The 22,065-nt window shown below is 42.1% G+C and overlaps 1 protein-coding gene across 1 annotated transcript in view; it reads left to right on the top strand.

Annotated features, from left to right (window-relative positions):
- Window positions 1-22,065, top strand: part of ROS1 (ROS proto-oncogene 1, receptor tyrosine kinase) — a 256,125-nt gene that overhangs the window by 180,423 nt on the left and 53,637 nt on the right. Inside the window, exons 38-40 of the mRNA XM_044291160.1 lie at window positions 2,877-2,974; window positions 4,289-4,492; window positions 4,763-4,897. Coding sequence (XP_044147095.1) covers window positions 2,877-2,974; window positions 4,289-4,492; window positions 4,763-4,897 — 437 coding nt within the window. The remainder of the gene's footprint in view (window positions 1-2,876; window positions 2,975-4,288; window positions 4,493-4,762; window positions 4,898-22,065) is intronic.

The following is a 22,065-nucleotide window of genomic DNA, read 5'->3' as shown; positions in this document are numbered from 1 at the left end:
CCATATCCACACTATGTCACCTTGCCACTCTGTGGTATCCTGATGTTGCTGCTGCCATCTCCACACTATGTCACCTTGCCACTCTGTGGTATCCTGCTGCGGCTGCTGCCATCTCCACACTGTGTTACTTTGCCACTCTGTGGTGTCCTCCTGCTGCTGCTGCCATATCCACACTATGTCACCTTGCCACTCTGTGGTATCCTGATCCTGCTGCTGCCATCTCCACACTACGTCACCTTGCCACTCTGTGGTATCCTGCTGCAGCCATCTCCACACTGTGTCACTTTGCCGCTCTGTGGTATCCTCCTGCTGCTGCTGCCATATCCACACTATTTCACCTTCCCACTCTCTAGTATCCTGATGTTGCTGCCATCTCCACAATATGTGACCTTGCACTCTGTGTTATCCTGCTGCTGCCATCTCCACACTATGTCATCTTTCCACTCTGTGGCATCCTGCTGCTGCCATCTCCACACTATGTCACCTTGCTACTCTGTGGTATCCTGAAGCTGCTGCTGCAATCTTCACACTTTGTCACCTTGCCACTCTGTGGTATCCTTCTTCCATCCCCACGCTATGTTACCTTGACACTCTCTGGTATTTTGATGCTACTGCTGCCATCTCCACACTATGTCACCTTGCCACTCTGTGGTATCCTGCTGCTTCCATCTCTACACTGTGTCACTTTGCCACTCTGTGGTATCCTCCTGCTGCTGCTGCCATATCCACACTATGTCACCTTGCCACTCTGTGGTATCCTGATGCTGCTGATGCCATCTCCACACTATGTCACCTTTACACTCTGTGGCATCCTGCTGCTGCTGCCATCTCCACACTGTCACCTTGCCACTCTGTGATATCCTGATGCTACTGCTGCCATATCCACACTATGTCACCTTGCCACTCTATGATATACTGATGCTGCTGCCATATCCAGACTATGTCACCTTGCCACTCTGTTGTATCCTGCTACTTCTGCCATCTCCACACTATGTCACCTTGCCACTCTGTGTTATCCTGATGCTGATGCTGCTGATATATCCACACAATGTCACCTTGCCACTCTGTGGCATCCTGATGCTGCTGCTGCCATATCCACAGTATTCCTCTGCACTTTTGCCCCCCTCCCCTATCCAATGAGCGCCTTAATTAGGTGGTACATATGGCTGTGCTTGCTCCTCCTCCCATTGGTTGCTTGATGCACATGGAGGTTACTAGGAGCAGCACACCATATGTGCGGTGTCTGCGCTCCTGAGCATAGAAGCCCAACGGCTTAGGTAGGTTTAGCGTAGGACCCGCCTGACCTGAGACCACCTTGACGCTTGGTGGCGGGCTTAGATGTGTTTTGATCAAAATATATCGACTAAGTGTCTCAGACATTATCATATCAGGGTGAGGACTTAGTCCATATATAGTGCTTGCATCTGCTTTAATAAGTGCATTATTATCTTGTTTCTGTGGTTTTCTTCAATAATATGGCCAGGGACATCCGCAAATTTGTATCATATCGTGCAGGATGTTTTTATCTTAGTTTTTTCTGTGATTTTTTTGTTCATATCCACAGTATGTCACCTTGCCACTCTGTGGTATCCTCATACTGCTGCCAACTTCAGACTGTCATTGTGCCACTCGGTTGCCTTCTCCTGATGCTGCTGCTGCCACCTACAGACTCTGTCATTGTGCAGCTCGGTGGCCTCCTCATACTGCTGCTACCTCCAGACTGTCTTTGTGCCACTTTGTGGCCTTCATCTGATGTTGCTGCTGCTACTGCCTTCTACAGACTCTGTTATCGTGCCACTAGGTGGCCTTCTCCTGATACCCTTGCTGCTGCCGCCACTTCCAGATTCTGTCATTGTGCCACTCGGTGGCTTCCTCATACTGCTGCCAACTCCAGACTTTGTCATTGTGCCACTCGGTGGCCTTCTTCTGATGCTGCCAACTCCAGACTCTGTCATTGTGCCATTCGGTGGCCTTTTCCTAATGCTGCTGCCGCCACCTCCAGTATCTGTCAATGTGCCACTCGGTGGACTCCTCATACTGCTGCCACCTCAAAGACTCTGTTATTGTGCCACTCGGTGGCCTTCTCCTGATGCTGCCAACTCCAGACTTTGTCATTGTGCCACTCAATTGCCTTCTCATGATGCCAACTCCAGACTCTGTCATTGTGCCATTCAGTGGCCTTCTCCTGATGCTGCTGCCACCACCTACAGACTCTGTCATTGTGCGTTAACATCGACCTGTAAGGCTGAGTTCATACTTAAGTTATTGGGTCAGTTTTGGCCCCGTGACTGCCCAAATAAGTGAAGTGTGCAGTGATTCTAAGAGCGACACCTGTCATCTACATGTCATACGGACTCACAGTATTATTTCACTACTAAAGCAGACTCCCTATGCGTGTAACTGCAAGGCACAGTGTTCTACACCACTATAAAGGCTCTCTTCAGCCAGAAAATAGTCTTTTTTCAACGTAATTCACTGAGAAAAAATTCAGCGAACCCGCCAATCACATTTTGGAGAAATTCGCTCATCTCTAGTCTCCACCTACTTGTCTTGGCGCCTTCTGTCACTTTGGAGCTGCTTACTAAATGGGGCCACTTTTAGTTTTTTTTCCAGAGCTGCTTTAAGTTTCCAGTCCACTCATGGTCAAGGGTTTGTTTGTCTTCTCACCCTGAGTTGTTCTTATATGTAATGTGAGTAAACATAGCGTGATGTACTGCTGTCATGATGCCCAAAATTTTATGATGAAAAACTCGGCAAACTCCTAAAACATCCAAGTCAGAATTACATTCATATATCACATGTAAAGGCTGACATGGAAAGCTGGTAACATTGAGTTTCCAACATAATCTAGATTTTTAAGTTTATATGTCTTTTAGGTTCAAGATACATTGTTGTCAACTGTGCATCTTCTGGACATGTCGCAGGACATTTCCAGAGGCTGTGAATATCTGGAGAAACTGCATTTTGTCCACAGGTAAATGAAGGAAAATTAAATTGTAATTCATAAGGTTCATTCCTAGGGTTTATATGATTTTAAAAACATAAATTTGTCCATGTACACTAAATTAAAGTAATAAAAACAAACCTCTTTTGATTAACTATAGAAACCATACTGCCCTGTCTTTAAACAAATTGTCAGATTTCTGGCTACTGTTGACCAGTGTGTAAGATAACAACATAGTTGCACTGAAAACACCTGGTCTTTAGACCATATGTTGTCCATTTTATGTGCTGCTAATTAAAACACAACTTTTATTAACGCTCCTTTAAAATTGACCTTATTGATTATTGATTTACTAGTTCTAATAGACTGTGACACTATTTAAAAATCTCAGTGCTTGAGCAGGATTATAGTTATTTCTTAGGGTACTTTCACACTTGCGGCAGAGGATTCCGGCAGGCAGTTCCGATCTGGCAAAACGTATGCAAACTGATGGCATTTGTCAGACGGATCCGTCTGACAAATGCATTGAAATGCTGGATCTGTCTCTCCGGTGTCATTCGGAAAACGGATCCGGTATAAAATCCGGAAGGCCATATCCGTTTTGCTGGAAACACTTAATACACTTCGATGTAAATTAATGCCGGATCCGGCATTCCGGCAACTGTTCAGTTTTTTTGGATGGAGATAAAACTGCAGCATGCTGTGGTATTTTCTCCGTCCTGAAATGGTAAAAAGACTGAACTGAAAACATTCTGATGCAATTGAGAATGCATTAAGATAAAACTAATTAGTTATTTTCCGGTATTGAGCCCTTAGGACGGAACTCAATGCTCGAGTGAAAGTACCCTTAGCTAGTTGTAATCTGTTGCCGCTGTTATTATCATTCACAGTGGCCCTGAGTGATTGGAAACACCGTAGCTGTTCAGCCCTGTGCACTTGGACTGGCTACATTTTATTCCGCTATCTTTCCAATTACTCTCTTTCTCACTAGGTATCCTGCTCGTCAATGAACTTAAAACCACACACAGACAGACGCCCTGCTTCCCAACATGTTTCGCTGGAGAACCAGCGTCTTCAGGGGATAATACAGGTATGATATCCCCTGAAGACGCTGGTGTTGACTGCTAATATAAGGATAATGTTTTGTATTTAATTTTTAGTGACATAGTCCTGCTGAAATAAAAAAGGACAGACAAAAACATTTTCTATGAATACTGCGTTTAGAAAAATACCCATTTCTGATAGAAGCTTCCCTTTAAGGGGTCTGAATAATAACAGGTTGCATTCAAGTCTTTGTTTTGAAACCACGGTTTACATAAAAGCAATGAATGATTTCCTCTTTAGAGACTTGGCTGCTCGCAATTGTTTGGTATCAGTGAAAGAATATAACAACCCAAGTAGAAAGGTAAAAATTGGGGATTTTGGCCTGGCTCGAGATGTGTATAAAAGTGATTATTATAGAAAGAAAGGGGAAGGACTCTTACCTGTTCGATGGATGGCTCCTGAAAGTCTCATTGACGGCATATTTTCCACTCGCTCTGATGTTTGGTGAGTAGAAATTCAGTCCATCGTGTGTTCTCTCTACTTAACATATTAGTGGAAATACATTTGAGATACTTCCCTTTATATTCAGCATACAATTACAATGTCCTTTTTAAAACTTGGTGAACCTCCACTATATTATGGAATTCTGTAAGCATCAATTATCATATATACGAGGATATATATGATATATCTATTATCATATTCTGACAATGAGAAAATCTCGAGTACTAATCTCAGGGGTTGACTGTAAAATTGTACACTTGTTTTTTGCAGGTCATTTGGTGTTCTTTTATGGGAACTTTTTTCTCTCGGACAACAACCTTATCAAGGGTATTCCAATATGGAGGTTTTACATTATGTGTGTTCTGGACAGAGAATGGATTCGCCAGACAATTGCCCTGATGACATGTATGTAGAAACTGTTAGAGTCTTCTTTATTGTTGAATGTATGACATGGTTATTGCACAATATCAGAGTAGGCTGTCTAGGGCCACCCATTATATGGATAAATCCAAATATTACCTGCTCAGACAGCAGCAAGATGCTACAAGATGATTGATTATGGGGTCCCAGCAGCAACTTTGAGAAGGCAGGTCCCTGGGAAAGGAGGACACTGGCTGTCCTGCCTCTGTACCTATAAGTCATATCAGTCACATGAACTTGTCTATAATAATAAACTGGGTAGTTTCTCTAAATATTCGACCAAGTTTTTTATATGAACTTACACTGGTTTAGGTGCTGTACACTGCCTATCTATATGTAGTAAGTTTACTGTGTTATATGCCATGTATCCAGGCGGTAGAAGACAAGGGACCCACCGGGGGATTCGCCTGTACCACTGTTGGTTAGTCTGAGCCTGTTAGTGCACAATAAATTACATGCTTGATTATGTCAGTTAAACAGGTTTTCTCATCAAGACAACTACTTTGCAGACTTGAAATCCAGCCTAGCGATTAGCGGATTTTCGCTAGTCTGGTTAAAGGGGTTCTCCGGGCTTTTAATATTGATGACCTATCCTCAGGATAGGTCATCAATATCAGATCGGCGGGGGTCCGACACCCGGCACCCCCGCCGATCAGCTGTTTGAAGAGGAGGCGTGCGACTTCTTGCCGTCGCCCCTGCAGCGGTGAGCAGGTGTAATTACAATTACAATTCATTTCAATGGGACGGACCTCTCCTATACAAGTGTATGGGAATGATCCGTCCCATTGAAATTAATGGGATGGTTAAGAAGGTAAACAGTGAAGAGGAGGCAGCGCTGGCATGGCGCGCGCCTCCTCTTCAAACAGCTGATCGGCCGCCAATCTGATATTGATGACCTATCCTGAGGGAAGTTGAACTCTTGCACTAGGGCCCATGAGCTTTTAGCTACACCCCTGCTACTAGGGGTGACCAACTGTTGTATGCAATGGCTCCCCAGATAATTACACTAGCTGAGGCAGTGCGTCATTCTACAGCAAAGGCAGGATTAAAGTGCTCACTGCAAGGGCTCCGTGCTCAAACCTGACAGTCATGGGATGCCAAACAGAACCTAGATTCATCACTGAAGATTATATGGTTCCAATCAGTAGCAGTCTTTGTTTCTAGTTCTTGACATCACTGCAAATTAATGCAGTTGTGGGGGGTGGTTGTCAATGGCAGGAAGCGTAATCGGCACAGTGACACCAAATTTCCTTCTGCTAAGTGCTTGAAAATAGTTTTGTGTCTAGATGGTGGACAACCAAACTATGGGATCTAGTCGTGTTTGTTGACAGAGCCAGTTTGGTGTGTGCCCTTACATAAACACTGCCCCCTCATGAGGTCTGTGAACTGGGCAAAATGTTTTCTAGTGTATCCTAGAGGCATGTATAGCAGTCAATGATCTCCCACCAAGAGGTACACTGCCCAAAAGTAGGCTCTATGAGCTTTTTGTTTTATAGTTCTGACTGAGATACAACCACAGGCTGAGTTTTTAAGCAAGCTGACATTTCTCTCTGAGTGCAAATGAAAAGTACAGATCACCTGACAAAAAAGAGCCCTCAAACAGCTCTTTAAAAATAACAGCAAAAACGTTATAGGGGTCAGTATATGGTGATGGAAAAAAAAAAAGTTTTAACCTCTTGCCGCCACACTAACGCCGATAGGCGTCAGGGCGGCGGCGCTCTCAGGTCTCAGCGATGCCTATTGGCGTCATCTCGTGAGACCCGAGATTTCGCGTGAACAGCGGCGCGCAGCTCTGAAGTTAAACTACAGCCTGCCAGCGCTGATCATTCACTGGCAGGCTGTAGATGTTAAAAAAATCGCATCAGAAAGGTATATTAGACGCTGTTTTGTTAACAGCGTCTGATATACCTGCTACCTGGTCCTCTGGTGGTCACTTTTACTTGGATCCACCACCAGAGGACACAGGCAGCTCTGTAAGTAGCACCAATCACCACACTACACTACACCCCCCCTGTCACTTATTAACCCCTTGTTAACCCCTGATCACCCCATATAGACTCGCTGATCACCCCCCTGTCACCCCCTGTCATTGATCACCCCCCTGTAAGGCTCCATTCAGACGGCCGTATGTGTTTTGCGGATCCACGGATCCGCAAAACACGGACACCGGCAGTGTGCGTTCCCCATTTTGCGGATCCGCACATTGCCAGAACTATATAGAAAATGCCTTTTCTTGTCCGCAATTGCGGACAAGAATAGGACATGTTCTATATTTTTGCGGAACGGAAGTGCAGATCCGCAATTCCGGATCCGAGCGGGACAAAGTCTGTCCCCATAGAAAAAATGGAACAGAATTGCAGACGTGTGAATGGGGCCTAAGAGTCACTTATCACCGCCAGTTAGTTAGCTACTTGTTAGGTAGTTAGCGCCCAGCCCACCGCACCGCAGTCACTGATTAGTCGCTGATTAGCGTCATCGCTGTCGCTAATCAGCACTAGTACTATATAGTATCTGTAAGTGATCAAGACTAATCGCAATCAGATCTATATTAGTACATTAGGGTCACCTTAGGCTCTACAAAAAACGCAGTGTTTGCCCGATCAGGCTTGATCTTGTGCGCACACTTGCGTTCAGTCCGCCCCACCGCAGTGACAGAATAATTTTTTTCGGATCACTGCAAAAACACAGTAAAATCGCTGCGGCGCTATAAAGATCACTTTTGAGCTTTTTGGATCTTTATTAACGATCGCAGCTTTACTTCGCAAGCACTCCTATGTCCTTTCCCCTCTTTTTTTTTTTTTTGCAGAGATTTTTTCATCCACATTGATCGGTGCGAATAAAGAAATCTGTCGTTCATTTTTTCTTTCAGCCCGGAGGCTGAACGGAAAAAAAAAATCTCATTACCCGTATGTTCAATATAAGGAGAATAGCAGAAGCTCCTAATGCTGGCCATACATGTAATGATTGTGGAGACCCTCAAATGCCAGGGCAGTACAAACACCCCACAAATGACCCCATTTTGGAAAGAAGACACCCCAAGGTATTCGCTAAGGGGCATATTGAGTCCATGAAAGATTGAACTTTTTGTTAGCGGAAAGGGAGACTTTGTGAGAAAAAAAAGATAATAAAAAATTCCGCTAACTTGTGCCAAAAAAAAAAAAAAATCTTCTATGAACTCGCCATGCCCCTCACGGAATACCTTGGGGTGTCTTCTTTCCAAAATGGGGTCACATGTGGGGTATTTATACTGCCCTGGCATTTTAGGGGCCCTAAAGCATGAGAGGAAGTCTGGAATCCAAATGTCTAAGGCCTCATGAACACGACCGTTGTTTCATTCCGTGTCCGTTGTTCCATTTTTCGTGATTTTCTGCGGACCCAATGACTTTCAATGGGTCCGTTGAAAACTCGGCTAATGCATCGTTTGTCATACGCGTCTGTGTTCTGTGGTTCCAGTCCGTAAAAAAAATATAACCTGTCCTATTTTTTTCACGGAAAATGGTTCGCGGACCCATTCAAGTCAATGGGTCAGTGAAAAAACGCGGAGGCACACAAGATTGTCATCCGCGTCCGTGTCCGTTTTTTCTTATCATTTGCATGGCAAACTTGACTTAGAATTTTTTTTACTTTCCTTCATGTATGGTGATCCTCCAAAAATAAAGTAAGACGCACGGAAACAAAAATGGAAGGTACTCATTGGAATTTGGGCCCCTTTGCGCACCTAGGCTGCAAAAAAGTGTCACACATGTGGTATCGCCGTACTCAGGAGAAGTAGGGCAATGTGTTTTGGGGTGTATTTTTACATATATCAAATATCTCTGTGTAATTGAGAGGCATGGCGGGTTCATGTAAAATTAATTTTTTTGTCACAAGTTAGTAGAATATGAGACTTTGTAAGAAAAAAATTAAATAAAAATTAATTTCCGCTAACTTGTGCCAAAAAAGATAATCTTCTATGAACTCGCCATGCCCCTCACGGAATACCTTGGGGTGTCTTCTTTCAAAAATGGGGTCACTTGTAGGGTATTTATACTGCCCTGGCATTTTAGGGGCCCTAAAGCATGAGAAGTAGTTTGGAATCCAAATGCGTAAAAATGCCCTGTGAAATCCTAAAGGTACTCATTGGAATTTGGGCCCCTTTGTGCACCTAGGCTGCAAAAAAGTGTCACACATGTGGTATCGTCGTACTCAGAAGAATTAGGGCAATGTGTTTTGGGGTGTATTTTTACATATACCCATACTGTGTGTGAGAAATATCTCTGTCAAATGACAACTTTTTAATTTTTTTTATACTAAGTTGTCAATTTAAATAGATATTTCTCTCACCCAGCATGGGTATATGTAAAAATACACCCCAAAACACATTGCCCTACTTCTTCTGAGTACGGCAATACCACATGTGTGACACTTTTTTGCAGCCTAGGTGCGTAAAGGGGCCGAAAGTCCAACGAGTACCTTTAGGCTTTACAGGGTTGCTCACAATTTAGCCCCGCCCAATAGTGAGTCCGTGGGAGATTTTTTTTTTCTTGCCAGAAGTTAGCAGAAATGGAAACTTTATTATATACTATTTTTCCTCAGAAAGTGTCATTTTCCGCTAACTTGTGAAAATTTTTAAAATCATACATGAACTCACCATGCCCCTCCGCGAATACTTTGGGGTGTCTTCTTTCTAAAATGGGGTTATTTGGGGGGTATTTATACTATCCTGGCATTCTAGCACCTCAAGAAACATGACAGGTGCTCAGAAAGTCAGAGCTCCTTTAAAATGCGGAAATTCACATTTTTGTACCATAGTTTGTAAACGCTATAACTTTTGCGCAAACCAATAAATATACACTTATTGGATTTTTTTGTCAAAGACATGTAGCACAATAAATTCTGACACAAACTTGTATAGAAATGTAATTATATTTGAACAATTTTACCAGAAAAAGTAAAAAATGCACTTTTTTTTTAGAAAATTGCGGTCTATTTTGATTAATATAATTAAAAAAAAAGTCTCAGCAGCAATCAAATACCACCAAAAGAAAGCTGTATTTGTGAGAAGAAAAGGAGGTAAAATTAATTTGGGTGCCAAGTTGCATGACCGAGCAATAAACCGTTAAACTTGTGAAGTGCCGATTTGTAAAAAGGGCCTGGTTACTAGGGGGGTATAAACCTGTGGTCCTTAAGTGGTTAAAATGCAAGAAAAAAATTACAAATGTGGTATTGCCTGAAAAAAGAAACCCATAAAGCTGTGGTGGAATTGCACTTCTTTTCCAATTCCACCCCATTTAGATTTTTTTTTTCCAGCTTCCCACTATGTCATATATCAAAATGTACATGAGACAGTGATAAACAGAGATAAAGATTTGAAGTAATATAGTATTACTAGAACAAAATAGCTACAATTTAAAAACTAGCATATTTTTACAATTTTTTTTTAAACCATATGCCTGAAAATGATAAAAAAAATATAAATTATGTCTATACAAATAATAAAACAAATCTACTTTCACCAAAAAAAAAAAGTTATTGATGTCACCAGCCCAACTAATAAAAATGTTTTAGTTGTTAAACTGATGTGTCTGATGGCTAAATTGTGTCTAGATGTGAAGGCTAAAGTTACCCTGGTCCTGGATTGGTTAACCCTTTGCCAAATCAGTTTAATTTTTTTCAGTCAATTCAATTATAAAATGACCTACCTATTATAAAATATAAGAAAAACTCTTACCCTGGGTTCACACCTGAGCGTTTCTGAGACGCGCGTTTTACGCGTGTATTTGTCGCGCGTTTTTATGCGCGTTTTTTGCAATAGTAAACGCGCATTTGACGCGCGTTTGTGTGATTGACTGCAGTGTTGTCCAATGAGTCTATGGGCCAAAACGTGCGACAAACGCCCCAAAAAAAGCTCAAGAACTTGTTTATGCGTCGGGCGTTTTACAGCGCGTTCAAACGCGCTGTAAAACGCTCAAGTGTGAACCAGGGCCATAGGGAAGCATTGGTTCTCACGTGTTGAGCGTTTTACAGCGCGTTTGAACGCGCTGTAAAACGCTCAGGTGTGAACTTAGGGTTAAACCAGCAGTTGCTGTCTACACAAACAAATAGAAGAGCAGGCCGCTTAACCCCTTAAGGACCTTGCCATTTTTCACCTTAAGGACCAGGGCATTTTTTGCAAATCTGACATGTCTCATTTTTTGTGGTAATAACTTTAAAACGCTTTTACTTATCCACACCATTCTGAGATTGTTTTCTTGTCATATATTGTACTTCATGATAGTGGTAAAATTGAGTCAAAAAATTTCATTTTTTTTTATTAAAAAAATACCAATTTACCACAAATTTGGAAAAAAGTTGCAAATTTCCAAATTTAAATTTCTCAACTTTTATAATAGATAGTAATAACTCCCAAAATAGTTATTACTTTACATTCCCCATATGTCTACTTCAGGCATCCTCAAACTGCGGCCCTCCAGCTGTTGTAAAACTACAACTCCCACAATGCCCTGCTGTAGGATGATACCTGTAGGCTGTTCGGGCATGCTGGGAGTTGTAGTTTTGCAACAGCTGGAGGGCCGCAGTTTGAGGATGCCTGGTCTACTTCATGTTTGGATTATTTTATGAATGCCATTTTATTTTTTGGGAATGTTAGAAGGCTTAGAAGTCTTGCTATTAGCCTAAAGTAAGGGTACAAAAGAGAGGTAACCAGTTGGGGGGGGGGGGGGGTGTACCTTCACAGACTTAACGCTATCCAATAAGGACTGTCATTTTTAGACTTTGCAGGTCCACGCCCCCATCTTGTTACCTCCCCTCTGTACCTTTACTGAAGGCTAATAGCAATTCATTCATAACTTCTAGCAGGAATAATAAAGGAATGGGACAACATAGAGCCATAAGAATAGATGCCCCAGAATTGTTATTACGTGGGGAATGCATGAAGCTATGAAAACAGACTTGTCAGGAGGGGTGAACAGGTCCTCTTTAAGTGATTAAACTTCTTTTTATGGGATTGACCTAGCACTCAGCACCTGTATGCTGCTCCTGTCAGTAAAGGATATTGTCTGTTGCCATTACACCCAGTTAATAATGGAAGTGGCAAATTCTTTGAATTCCATTTATCCTGAACATGATTCTGAACATGAGGAGCAGAGGATAAGGCCATTGAATGTCTCATTTTTTTTTTGTTGTTGCTTTTCCTTTGGTTGGGATAAAGCTCAGCAACACCTTTCCAACCTTTCAGCTCCCAACAGTAGGGGTGCGTTGCTGCACTCGGTCTGGTCAGGTCTAGATCCCGGCCCAAAATCAACAAGGTAAGTATAGAAGAAAAGAGGACACAGTGCTGCAGATCAGCCATTAGGCATTGGGAAAAGGCTTTATTAATTGTAGTAACGAACAACGCATTTAAGGGACTAAACGTCCCCTTCGTCAGGTATACTAGCAACATGAAAGCATAGTAACAGCATGGGTTTTAAACATATTGGCTGTAAAAACAAGAGGTGAGGCCCATGGTGTATGGGAGAGAGGGGAGGGAGGAGAGTGACAGAGAGAGCTCTGAGCAAAGTGGGATGTCTGGAGAGCGGGGTTTGTAAAGTCACTGTTTCACAGCTAGGCCATATGCCCTTCAGGAGAGCCATACCGCTGGAGCACTTGATATCTGTGTACTTATTTGTAAAGGCCAGGGTAGCTCTGAGCAAGAGCCAGGGAGGATGAAGGAGGCTTCTGTGATACCTGTAATTCCACGTCAGAAGGGAAGAGACATTAACATGCTGAAAAGGAGTGGTCAGATGCCAATGGCAGAAGAACTGTTGTTTTGTGTTTTTGTTTGAACTTGATCTTGCCTGGCATATACTAAAATCAGATATTTGTGTATCAGCATGTATAGCCTTTAGTGTTTTTAGTGGTTCTAGTGCCTATACACAAATAATATTTATAATGACGCCCTCACAAAGTGGAATAGAAAGGCCTACCCCAAGGCTAGATCCAGATTATCTGATGCAGACAAAAGGGTGATACTGTATATCTTGCCTTGCCTTAAACAGGTGCTCCCCCAAAAATAGGGAAACTCTTTCTTGAGAGAACAATAAATGACGATACCCCAAAAAGGAGACTTTAGAAATAGCTCCCATGGAGCAGAATGTAAGTAAGGAACAGATTACCTTTATGTTTCTGATACCATTCAACCATCTATAAGGTAATATTGATGGGTAGAGAAGTCGGAGGCTAATGTACATGCTAATATATTGATAAAGGAACACTCTTTATCTAAAATCTTATCTGAAAAGAGAAACTGCAATAACTGCAAAAATCTGTGTATGATCAAACTAGCTCTATAAAAATAGATATCTGGATTTTGAGACTTGATATACAGAAAACTAGAGAGAGCATTGGAAGAAAAGAACGATTGTGTTTCCCAAATAGAGCATAAAACAAAAAGCTATCTCAGATGAAGTCACTTGAGGAGACTTTAAAGCAGAAAGTTTTGGAATTTGATAATAAATCTCATTGTGATCATTTGAGATTGGTGGGATTCCTGGAAGATTTAGAAAAATCTGTAGTGGTAGAATGTGTGCAAAATTGTACAATAGAAACTGTACATCTGCAGAAGGAAGAAAGATCAGTAAAAAAATCCATTCCTATGTGATGTTTCCATGGAACATCAGACATAGACAGGAAGAAATAGATTGGCAGTTTTTTGTCTGAAAAGCTTGTTTTGGCCACAATTAACACTCAGAAAAACAGTCGTGCACATTTTGACAAAGCAATGGCCACCAATATTGTCTGGAGATAAATTCTAAGGTTTTAAAAAACCCAGGGTGCACTGCCAATTTGGATTTGCATCCCCAGGAGAGGACACGCTTTCATCTGTCGAACGGAACATAAGTTCTTGCAGGAGCGATATCTTGAATGGGAGCAACAGAAGCAATAGAGGCTGGATCAATTATGTGATGAGGGGGTTCCTACTGGTCAGTTAAATCAAAAGATCTGCATAGGGCACCAACTAACATTCTTGTCAGCAGGAGAGAAGTGTAACTGAAAATTAAAGAGTGCAAAAAATAATGACCAACATGCTTGATGGGATTGGGTCTCTGAGCTGATCGAAGATGCATCAAGTTTTTATGGTCAGTGTAAATGATGATGAGGTGAATGGCACCTTCAAGCAGATAATGCCACACCTCTAAAGCTTACTTTGTCTCCTACAGAGTAACATCTGCCCATCCAGTTCGGCCCGTCATCCTGCAAGTTGATCCAGAGGAAGGCAAAAAAAAAAAAAAACCTGTGAGGTAGAAGCCAATTTTTCTCACTTTAGGGGAAAAAAATTCCTTCACAATTCCAGTCAGGCAATCAGAGTAACTCCCTGGTTCAACGACCCCTCTCTAGTAGCTATAGCCTGTAATATTATTACACTCCAGAAATACATCCAGGCCCCTCTTGAATTCCTTTATTGTACTCACCATCACCACCTCCTCAGGCAGAGAGTTCCATAGTCTCACTGCTCTTACCGTAAAGAATCCTCTTCTATGTTTGTGTTCAAACCTTCTTTCCTCCAGACGCAGAGGATGTCCCCTCGTCACAGTCACAGTCCTGGGGATAAATAGATTATGGGATAGATCTCTTTACTGTGCCCTGATATATTTATACATAGTAATTAGATCTCCCCTCAGTCGTCTTTTTTCTAAAGTGAATAACTCTAATTTTGATAATCTTTCAGGGTACTGTAGTTGCCCCATTCCAGTTATTACTTTAGTTACCCTCCTCTGAACCCTCTCCCGGTCTGCTCTGTCTGCCTTGTTTACAGGAGCCCAGAACTGTACACAGTACTTCATGTGTGGTCTGACCAGTGATTTGTAAAGTGGTAGGACTATGTTTTCATCACAGGCATCTATGCCCCTTTTGATGCAACCCATTATCTTATTGGCCTTGGCAGCAGCTGCCTGACACTGGTTTTTACAGCTTAGTTTGCTGTTCACTAAAATTCCTAAGTCCTTTTCCATGTCAGTGTTACCCACAATTTAGTATGTATGGGTAAACTTGCATAATTCCTTCCCATGTGCATAACCTTATATTCGTCAGTGTTAAACCATCTGTAGCAGTATACTCCCCTCTTCTGTGTTAATTACTTGACACAGTGTCATCTGCAAACATTGATACTTTACTATGCAAGCCCTCTACAAGGTCATTAATAAATATATTGAAGAGAATAGGGCCCAATACTGACCCCTGTGGTACCCTGCTAGTGACAGTGACCCAATCTGAGTGTGTACCGTTAATAACCACTATCTCTGAGTCAGTTACTTAACCACACACAGAATAGTTTAGTTCAGCTGTGGAAAAAGACTTGGAGAAAAAAACACAAGTGGTCATTTTGCTATTGGTTGCTTTTTGAGTGAGACCTGCTCAGGCTCCAAGGGAGGACATGTCCACCTCCAGTACTGCTGATAATTTTTCAGGGTCTATCTGTACACCCTTGTTGGAAATAATATACTCTAGAAACTGGAGGGAGGTTTTTCTCAAAGATGGTTTTCTGTTCATCTTTGGTGCCCCATGAAGACATGTTTGCAATGACTTACTAAATCAAGTGAGTATATTAAGATATTGTCCAGAGAGACTATAACTCAAGAATACAGGATGACCATCACTAGAGATAAGCAATGTTTTCAAAAATTGTATTCGGACGCTTCATCGAAATTAGGTTAGATACAAATTTCAATTGTCACAAAGCGGGAGTGTCCGGGAGTTTCATGCACCTTATAGACAGGTGAATGTGGATGTCTGCTTTATTTCATGCTGTTCGCAGTGTCCCGTATGTGCTGACCCCTCAGCCTCCTCCTTGGTTTTGTGTCCGCCATTTTGTTATGGCTGCTGTCTAAAATAATTATCTATGTACTGTATTGTAATATTTTACCTTTAATAAAATTTGTATTTACCACTTTCTTACCAAAGTGTGGCGTTGCTTTTTGTTTCTGATCTAGTTTTATGCAGAAATAGAATATAGTAGAGATTTGCTAATTTATTGAGTCAAATATAAAAAACACATAAGTAGGGTTGAGCAAACCCAAACTGTAAAGTTCGGGTTCGTACCAAACTTTAGGATTTTTGGACCCCAGACCTGAACCCGAACTTTTCAGTAAAAGTTTGGGTTCGGTGATTTAATGGCGCTTTTTTAAAGGCTGCTGAGCAGCCAATCAACAAGTGTTTAACTTGTGTGCCCTTAGAAGCCATCACAGCCATGCCTACTAATGGCATGGCTGTGATTGGCCAGTGCAGCATGTGACCCAGCCTCTATATAAGCTGGAGTCTCGTAGCGCTGCACGTCACTCTGCTCTGTTTAGTGTAGGGATAGGATGCTGCTGTGAGGAAGAGAATAGAAAAGAATCTTTAATCAGAAGTGCTTGTTAACTCAGCGATCTACATAGACTTTGTTTTGTGGGTGCAGTGCACAATCTTTTTACCCTGCCCTGAGCCCAGTGACACAGAAAAATAACTTTTATCCGTCTGTTAGTTAGGTAGGCGTCGGCGGACATTTTATGCAACTTCAGTGCACCAGCACAGCATATGTGCATTTGTGACAGTCAAATACAAGCTTGAAATACTGCAATAATAATATGGGTTTAAAAAAATAACCAATTTTTTGCAAGACCCTACATCTGTGGCCTTTGCAGCTTTTGTCAGTGTGAAATATAAGCTTAAATTCCTGCAATTTCTGGGTTTTAAAGGGAGAGGACGTGGTCGATCTGTGCCAGTTCCAATTGAACAGGTTGAAGAAAGATGTCGGCACAAATGATAGCCCTTTGCCAAGGATTGCCATTTCTGCCTGTTCAAGTTTTTCACTCGAGAAGATATCAGAATCAAGCTTCCCTGTTGTTTTTTGGGTTCTGCGTTCAATAGGGATATAGACTCTGTTTTCTCTAAAGTCTTGTAAATCCCTATTGAACTGACGGTGCTTTCTTTCCTTTAAGTGAAACTGGAATCTCTCTAGTGTAGTCTTTAGTTGCGCCTCCTTGTTAGCGAAATCTGGTTCTTGTTTCAGTTTATTCGTGACCTCAATCTGTTCCTTAAGTTTAATATCCAATAGGTTCAGATTGGCTCTTTCTTCCTCCAACAGGAGTGACATAAAACCTAAGGAGCTTTTAGTTGGCTCCTCCTCCCATTTAGTCATAAGTGCAGAGCTTCTGCACCTATTGGCTGGGGTAAGGGAGATCCTTAAACCCCTGGGAACTATCTGATGCTTCAGATAGTTTTCCAGGGATTGTATCTCCCACCAGGAACTGATTTGTTCCTTGAAGGTTTTTGTCAGTTCCTTAAAGGCGGCCTTGAATGAAGGAGTATATCTTTTCAAAGTGAGTGTCTTTTCCAAAAACACATCACTGGCCTCTGTTAACCATAGATTTCTATCCAGGCCCGTAGCCAGAAAACCTGCCATACCCTGGAGATAAACAACGTGTATGGACTTAACCTAGGTTTAAAGCTGGTCACACAAATTAAATGTAAATGGTGCCCAATAAGTAAATTGTAATAAATTGAATGATGGGAAACCTTAAAACATACTTTTATTAGTACCGTTTAAAATAATAGGCCCCAAAAAGTTTTTATGTAACATAAATCTCACTAGGAGGTAATACTCAACTGCCAACCAAAGTGAACTGGTAGGGAGTAAATTAAGCAGCCAGGAGGTGTGTTCTCTGGCTCACTCAGAGGGTGAGTTAGGAATAAGCAGGGATAGACTATAAGAGGGAGACAGATACTGGGTCTCTTCCCCTAAAGATGTCCCTGTATCCTAACTGTTAAAATAGAATCCCGCTCTGACTGTCCCTAGATGGCCCTCCAGGATTGTTTTCTAATTGCCCGGGCTGATAATCTAGGCTGAAACAGGCACATATTGTTTTTTTTTTTCTGTTTGCGCTCTTGGCATTGTTTGTAGGGATGAGCGAACCCGAACTGTATAGTTCAAGTTCGTACCGAATTTTGGGGTGTCCGTGACACGGACCCGAACCCGAACATTTTCGTAAAAGTCCGGGTTCAGGTTCGCTGTTCGTCGCTTTCTTGGCGCTTTTTGAAAGGCTGCAAAGCAGCCAATCAACAAGCGTCATACTACTTGCCCCAAGAGGCCATCACAGCCATGCCTACTATTGGCATGGCTGTGATTGGCCAGTGCAGCATGTGACCCAGCCTCTATTTAAGCTGGAGTCACGTAGCGCCGCACGTCACTCTGCTCTGAACAGTGTAGGGAGAGGTTGCAGCTGCGACTGTTAGGGCGAGATTAGGCAGTGATTAACTCCTCCAAAACACTTAAGTCAGTGATCGATCTACAGCTGTGGATCATTGAACTGCTGCTATTCAATTGCTCACTGTTTTTAGGCTGCCCAGAGCGTTTTTCAGTCACTTTTTTCTGGGGTGATCGGCGGCCATTTTGTGTCTTGTGGTGCGCCAGCACAAGCTGCCACCAAGTACATTTAACCATCAATAATGTGGTTATTTTTTGGCTATATCCTACATCAGGGGCAAGCTGTCACCAAGTGCATTTAACCATCAATAGTGTGGTTATTTTTTGTCTATAGCCTACATCAGGGGCAAGCTGTCACCAAGTGCATTTAACCATCAATAGTGTGGTTATTTTTTGGCTATATCCTACATCAGGGGCAAGCTGTCACCAAGTGCATTTAACCATCAATAGTGTGGTTATCTTTTGGCTATATCCTACATCAGGGGCAAGCTGTCACCAAGTGCATTTAACCATCAATAGTGTGGTTATCTTTTGGCTATATACTACATCAGGGGCAAGCTGTCACCAAGTGCATTTAACCATCAATAGTGTGGTTATTTTTTGGCTATATCCTACATCAGGGGCAAGCTGTCACCAAGTGCATTTAACCATCAATAGTGTGGTTATTTTTTGGCGATATACTACATCAGGGGCAAGCTGTCACCAAGTGCATTTAACCATCAATAGTGTGGTTATTTTTTGGCTATATCCTACATCAGGGGCAAGCTGTCACCAAGTGCATTTAACCATCAATAGTGTGGTTATTTTTTGGCTATATCCTACATCAGGGGCTTGGCTGTGCTTGCTATTTTATTGAGGGGTGAAATACAATTGCCAAAATAGCAGTACCCAAAATCTGGTGTTTCAGCTGTGGCCAGCCAATTGTAATACTGTCTGCTGTCTGGCAAAGGATATATTTTTGTTCAGGGTTGAAATACAATTCCCAACTAAGCAATTTCCTAAATTAGTGGTTTCTGCTGTATCAGGGCTACTTTAAATCTATTCATTAAAAGGGTATATTAGATTCAAGGTGCTGATAGGGTCATTCTCAATAACTTCACACACGCTACTGTGCAATTCCAAGTCTAATTCTGTCTGTAAACGTATACCTGTCACCCAGCGCCTAAATAATAGGCCTCAAATTTATATTCAGCTAAATCTGTGGTTATTGCTGTATCTGGTCAAGTTATTTTGTGTCCGTCAAAGCACAGTTTTTGTTCTGGGTTGAAATACAATTCCCAACTTAGCAATTTCCTAAATTAGTGGTTTCTGCTGTATCAGGCCTACTTTAACCACTTCAGCCCCGCTAGCTAAAACCCCCTTCATGACCAGGCCACTTTTTACACTTCTGCACTACACTACTTTCACCGTTTATCGCTCGGTCATGCAACTTACCACCCAAATGAATTTTACCTCCTTTTCTTCTCACTAATAGAGCTTTCATTTAGTGGTATTTCATTGCTGCTGACATTTTTACTTTTTTTGTTATTAATCGAAATTTAACGATTTTTTTGCAAAAAAATGACATTTTTCACTTTCAGCTGTAAAATTTTGGAAAAAAACGACATCCATATATAAATTTTTCGCTAAATTTATTGTTCTACATGTCTTTGATAAAAAAAAAATGTTTGGGCAAAAAAAAAAAATGGTTTGGGTAAAAGTTATAGCGTTTACAAACTATGGTACAAAAATGTGAATTTCCGCTTTTTGAAGCAGCTCTGACTTTCTGAGCACCTGTCATGTTTCCTGAGGTTCTACAATGCCCAGACAGTAAAAAAACCCCACAAATGACCCCATTTCAGAAAGTAGACACCCTAAGGTATTCGCTGATGGGCATAGTGAGTTCATAGAACTTTTTATTTTTTGTCACAAGTTAGCGGAAAATGATGATTTTTATTTTAATTATTTTTTTTCCTTACAAAGTCTCATATTCCACTAACTTGCGACAAAAAATAAAAAATTCTAGGAACTCGCCATGCCCCTCACAGAATACCTTGGGGTGTCTTCTTTCCAAAATGGGGTCACTTGTGGGGTAGTTATACTGCCCTGGCAATTTAGGGGCCCAAATGTGTGAGAAGAACTTTGCAATCAAAATGTGTAATAAATGGCCTGCGAAATCCGAAAGGTGCACTTTGGAATATGTGCCCCTTTGCCCACCTTGGCTGCAAAAAAGTGTCACACATCTGGTATCGCCGTACTCAGGAGAAGTTGGGGAATGTGTTTTGGGGTGTCATTTTGCATATACCCATGCTGGGTGAGAGAAATATCTTGGCAAAAGACAACTTTTCCCATTTTTTTATACAAAGTTGGCATTTGACCAAGATATTTCTCTCACCCAGCATGGGTATATGTAAAATGACACCCCAAAACACATTCCCCAACTTCTCCTGAGTACGGCGATACCAGATGTGTGACACTTTTTTGCAGCCTAGATGCGCAAAGGTGCCCAAATTCCTTTTAGGAGGGCATTTTTAGACATTTGGATCCCAGACTTCTTCTCACACTTTCGGGCCCCTAAAAAGCCAGGGCAGTATAAATACCCCACATGTGACCCCACTTTGGAAAGAAGACACCCCAAAGTATTCAATGAGGGGCCTGGCGAGTTCATAGAATTATTTTTTTTTTTTGCATAAGTTAGCGGAAATTGTTTTTTTTTTTTTTTTCTCACAAAGTCTCACTTTCCGCTAACTTAGGACAAAAATTTCAATCTTTCATGGACTCAATATGCCCCTCACGGAATACCTTGGGGTGTCTTCTTTCCGAAATGGGGTCACATGTGGGGTATTTATACTGCCCTGGCTTTTTAGGGGCCCTAAAGCGTGAGAAGAAGTCTGGAATATAAATGTCTAAAAATGTTTACGCATTTGGATTCCGTGAGGGGTATGGTGAGTTAATGTGAGATTTTATTTTTTGAGACAAGTTAGTGGAATATGAGACTTAGTAAGAAAAAACAAACAAAAAAATATATATATTTCCGCTAACTTTGGCCAAAAAAATGTCTGAATGGAGCCTTACAGGGGGGGTGATCAATGACAGGGGGGTGATCAATGACAGGGGGGTGATCACCCATATAGACTCCCTGATCACCCCCCTGTCATTGATCACCCACCTGGTAAGGCTCCATTCAGACGTCCGTATGATTTTTACGGATCCATGGATACATGGATCGGATCCGCAAAACACATGCGGACGTCTGAATGGAGCCTTACAGGGGGGTGATCAATGACAGGGGGTGATCAGGGAGTGTATATGGGTGATCACCCCCCTGTCATTGATCACCCCCCTGTAAGGCTCCATTCAGATGTCAGTATGATTTTTACGGATCCATGGATACATGGATCGGATCCGCAAAACACATGCGGACGTCAGAATGGAGCCTTAAAGGGGGGTGATCAATGACAGGGGGTGATCAGGGAGTGTATATGGGTGATCACCCCTCTGTCATTGATCACCCCCCTGTAAGGCTCCATTCAGACGTCCGTATGATTTTTACGGATCAATGGATACATGGATCGGATCCACAAAACACATGCGGACGTCTGAATGGAGCCTTACAGGGGGTGATCAGGGAGTGTATATGGGTGATCACCCCCCTGTCATTGATCACCCCCCTGTAAGGCTCCATTCAGACGTCCGTATGATTTTTACGGATCCATGGATACATGGATCGAATCCGCAAAACACATGCGGATGTCTGAATGGAGCCTTACAGGGGGGTGATCAATGACAGGGGGGTGATCAATGACAGGGGCTGATCAGGGAGTGTATATGGGTGATCACCCCTCTGTCATTGATCACCCCCCTGTAAGGCTCCATTCAGACGTCCGCATGTGTTTTGCGGATCCGATCCATGTATCCGTAAAAATCATACGGAAGTCTAAATGGAGCCTTACGGGGGGTGATCAATGACAGGGGG

The sequence above is a fragment of the Bufo gargarizans genome, chromosome 4 (assembly GCF_014858855.1).
Source record: "Bufo gargarizans isolate SCDJY-AF-19 chromosome 4, ASM1485885v1, whole genome shotgun sequence".
NCBI lineage: Eukaryota > Metazoa > Chordata > Amphibia > Anura > Bufonidae > Bufo > Bufo gargarizans.
This window is presented reverse-complemented; position numbering and strand designations above follow the sequence as displayed.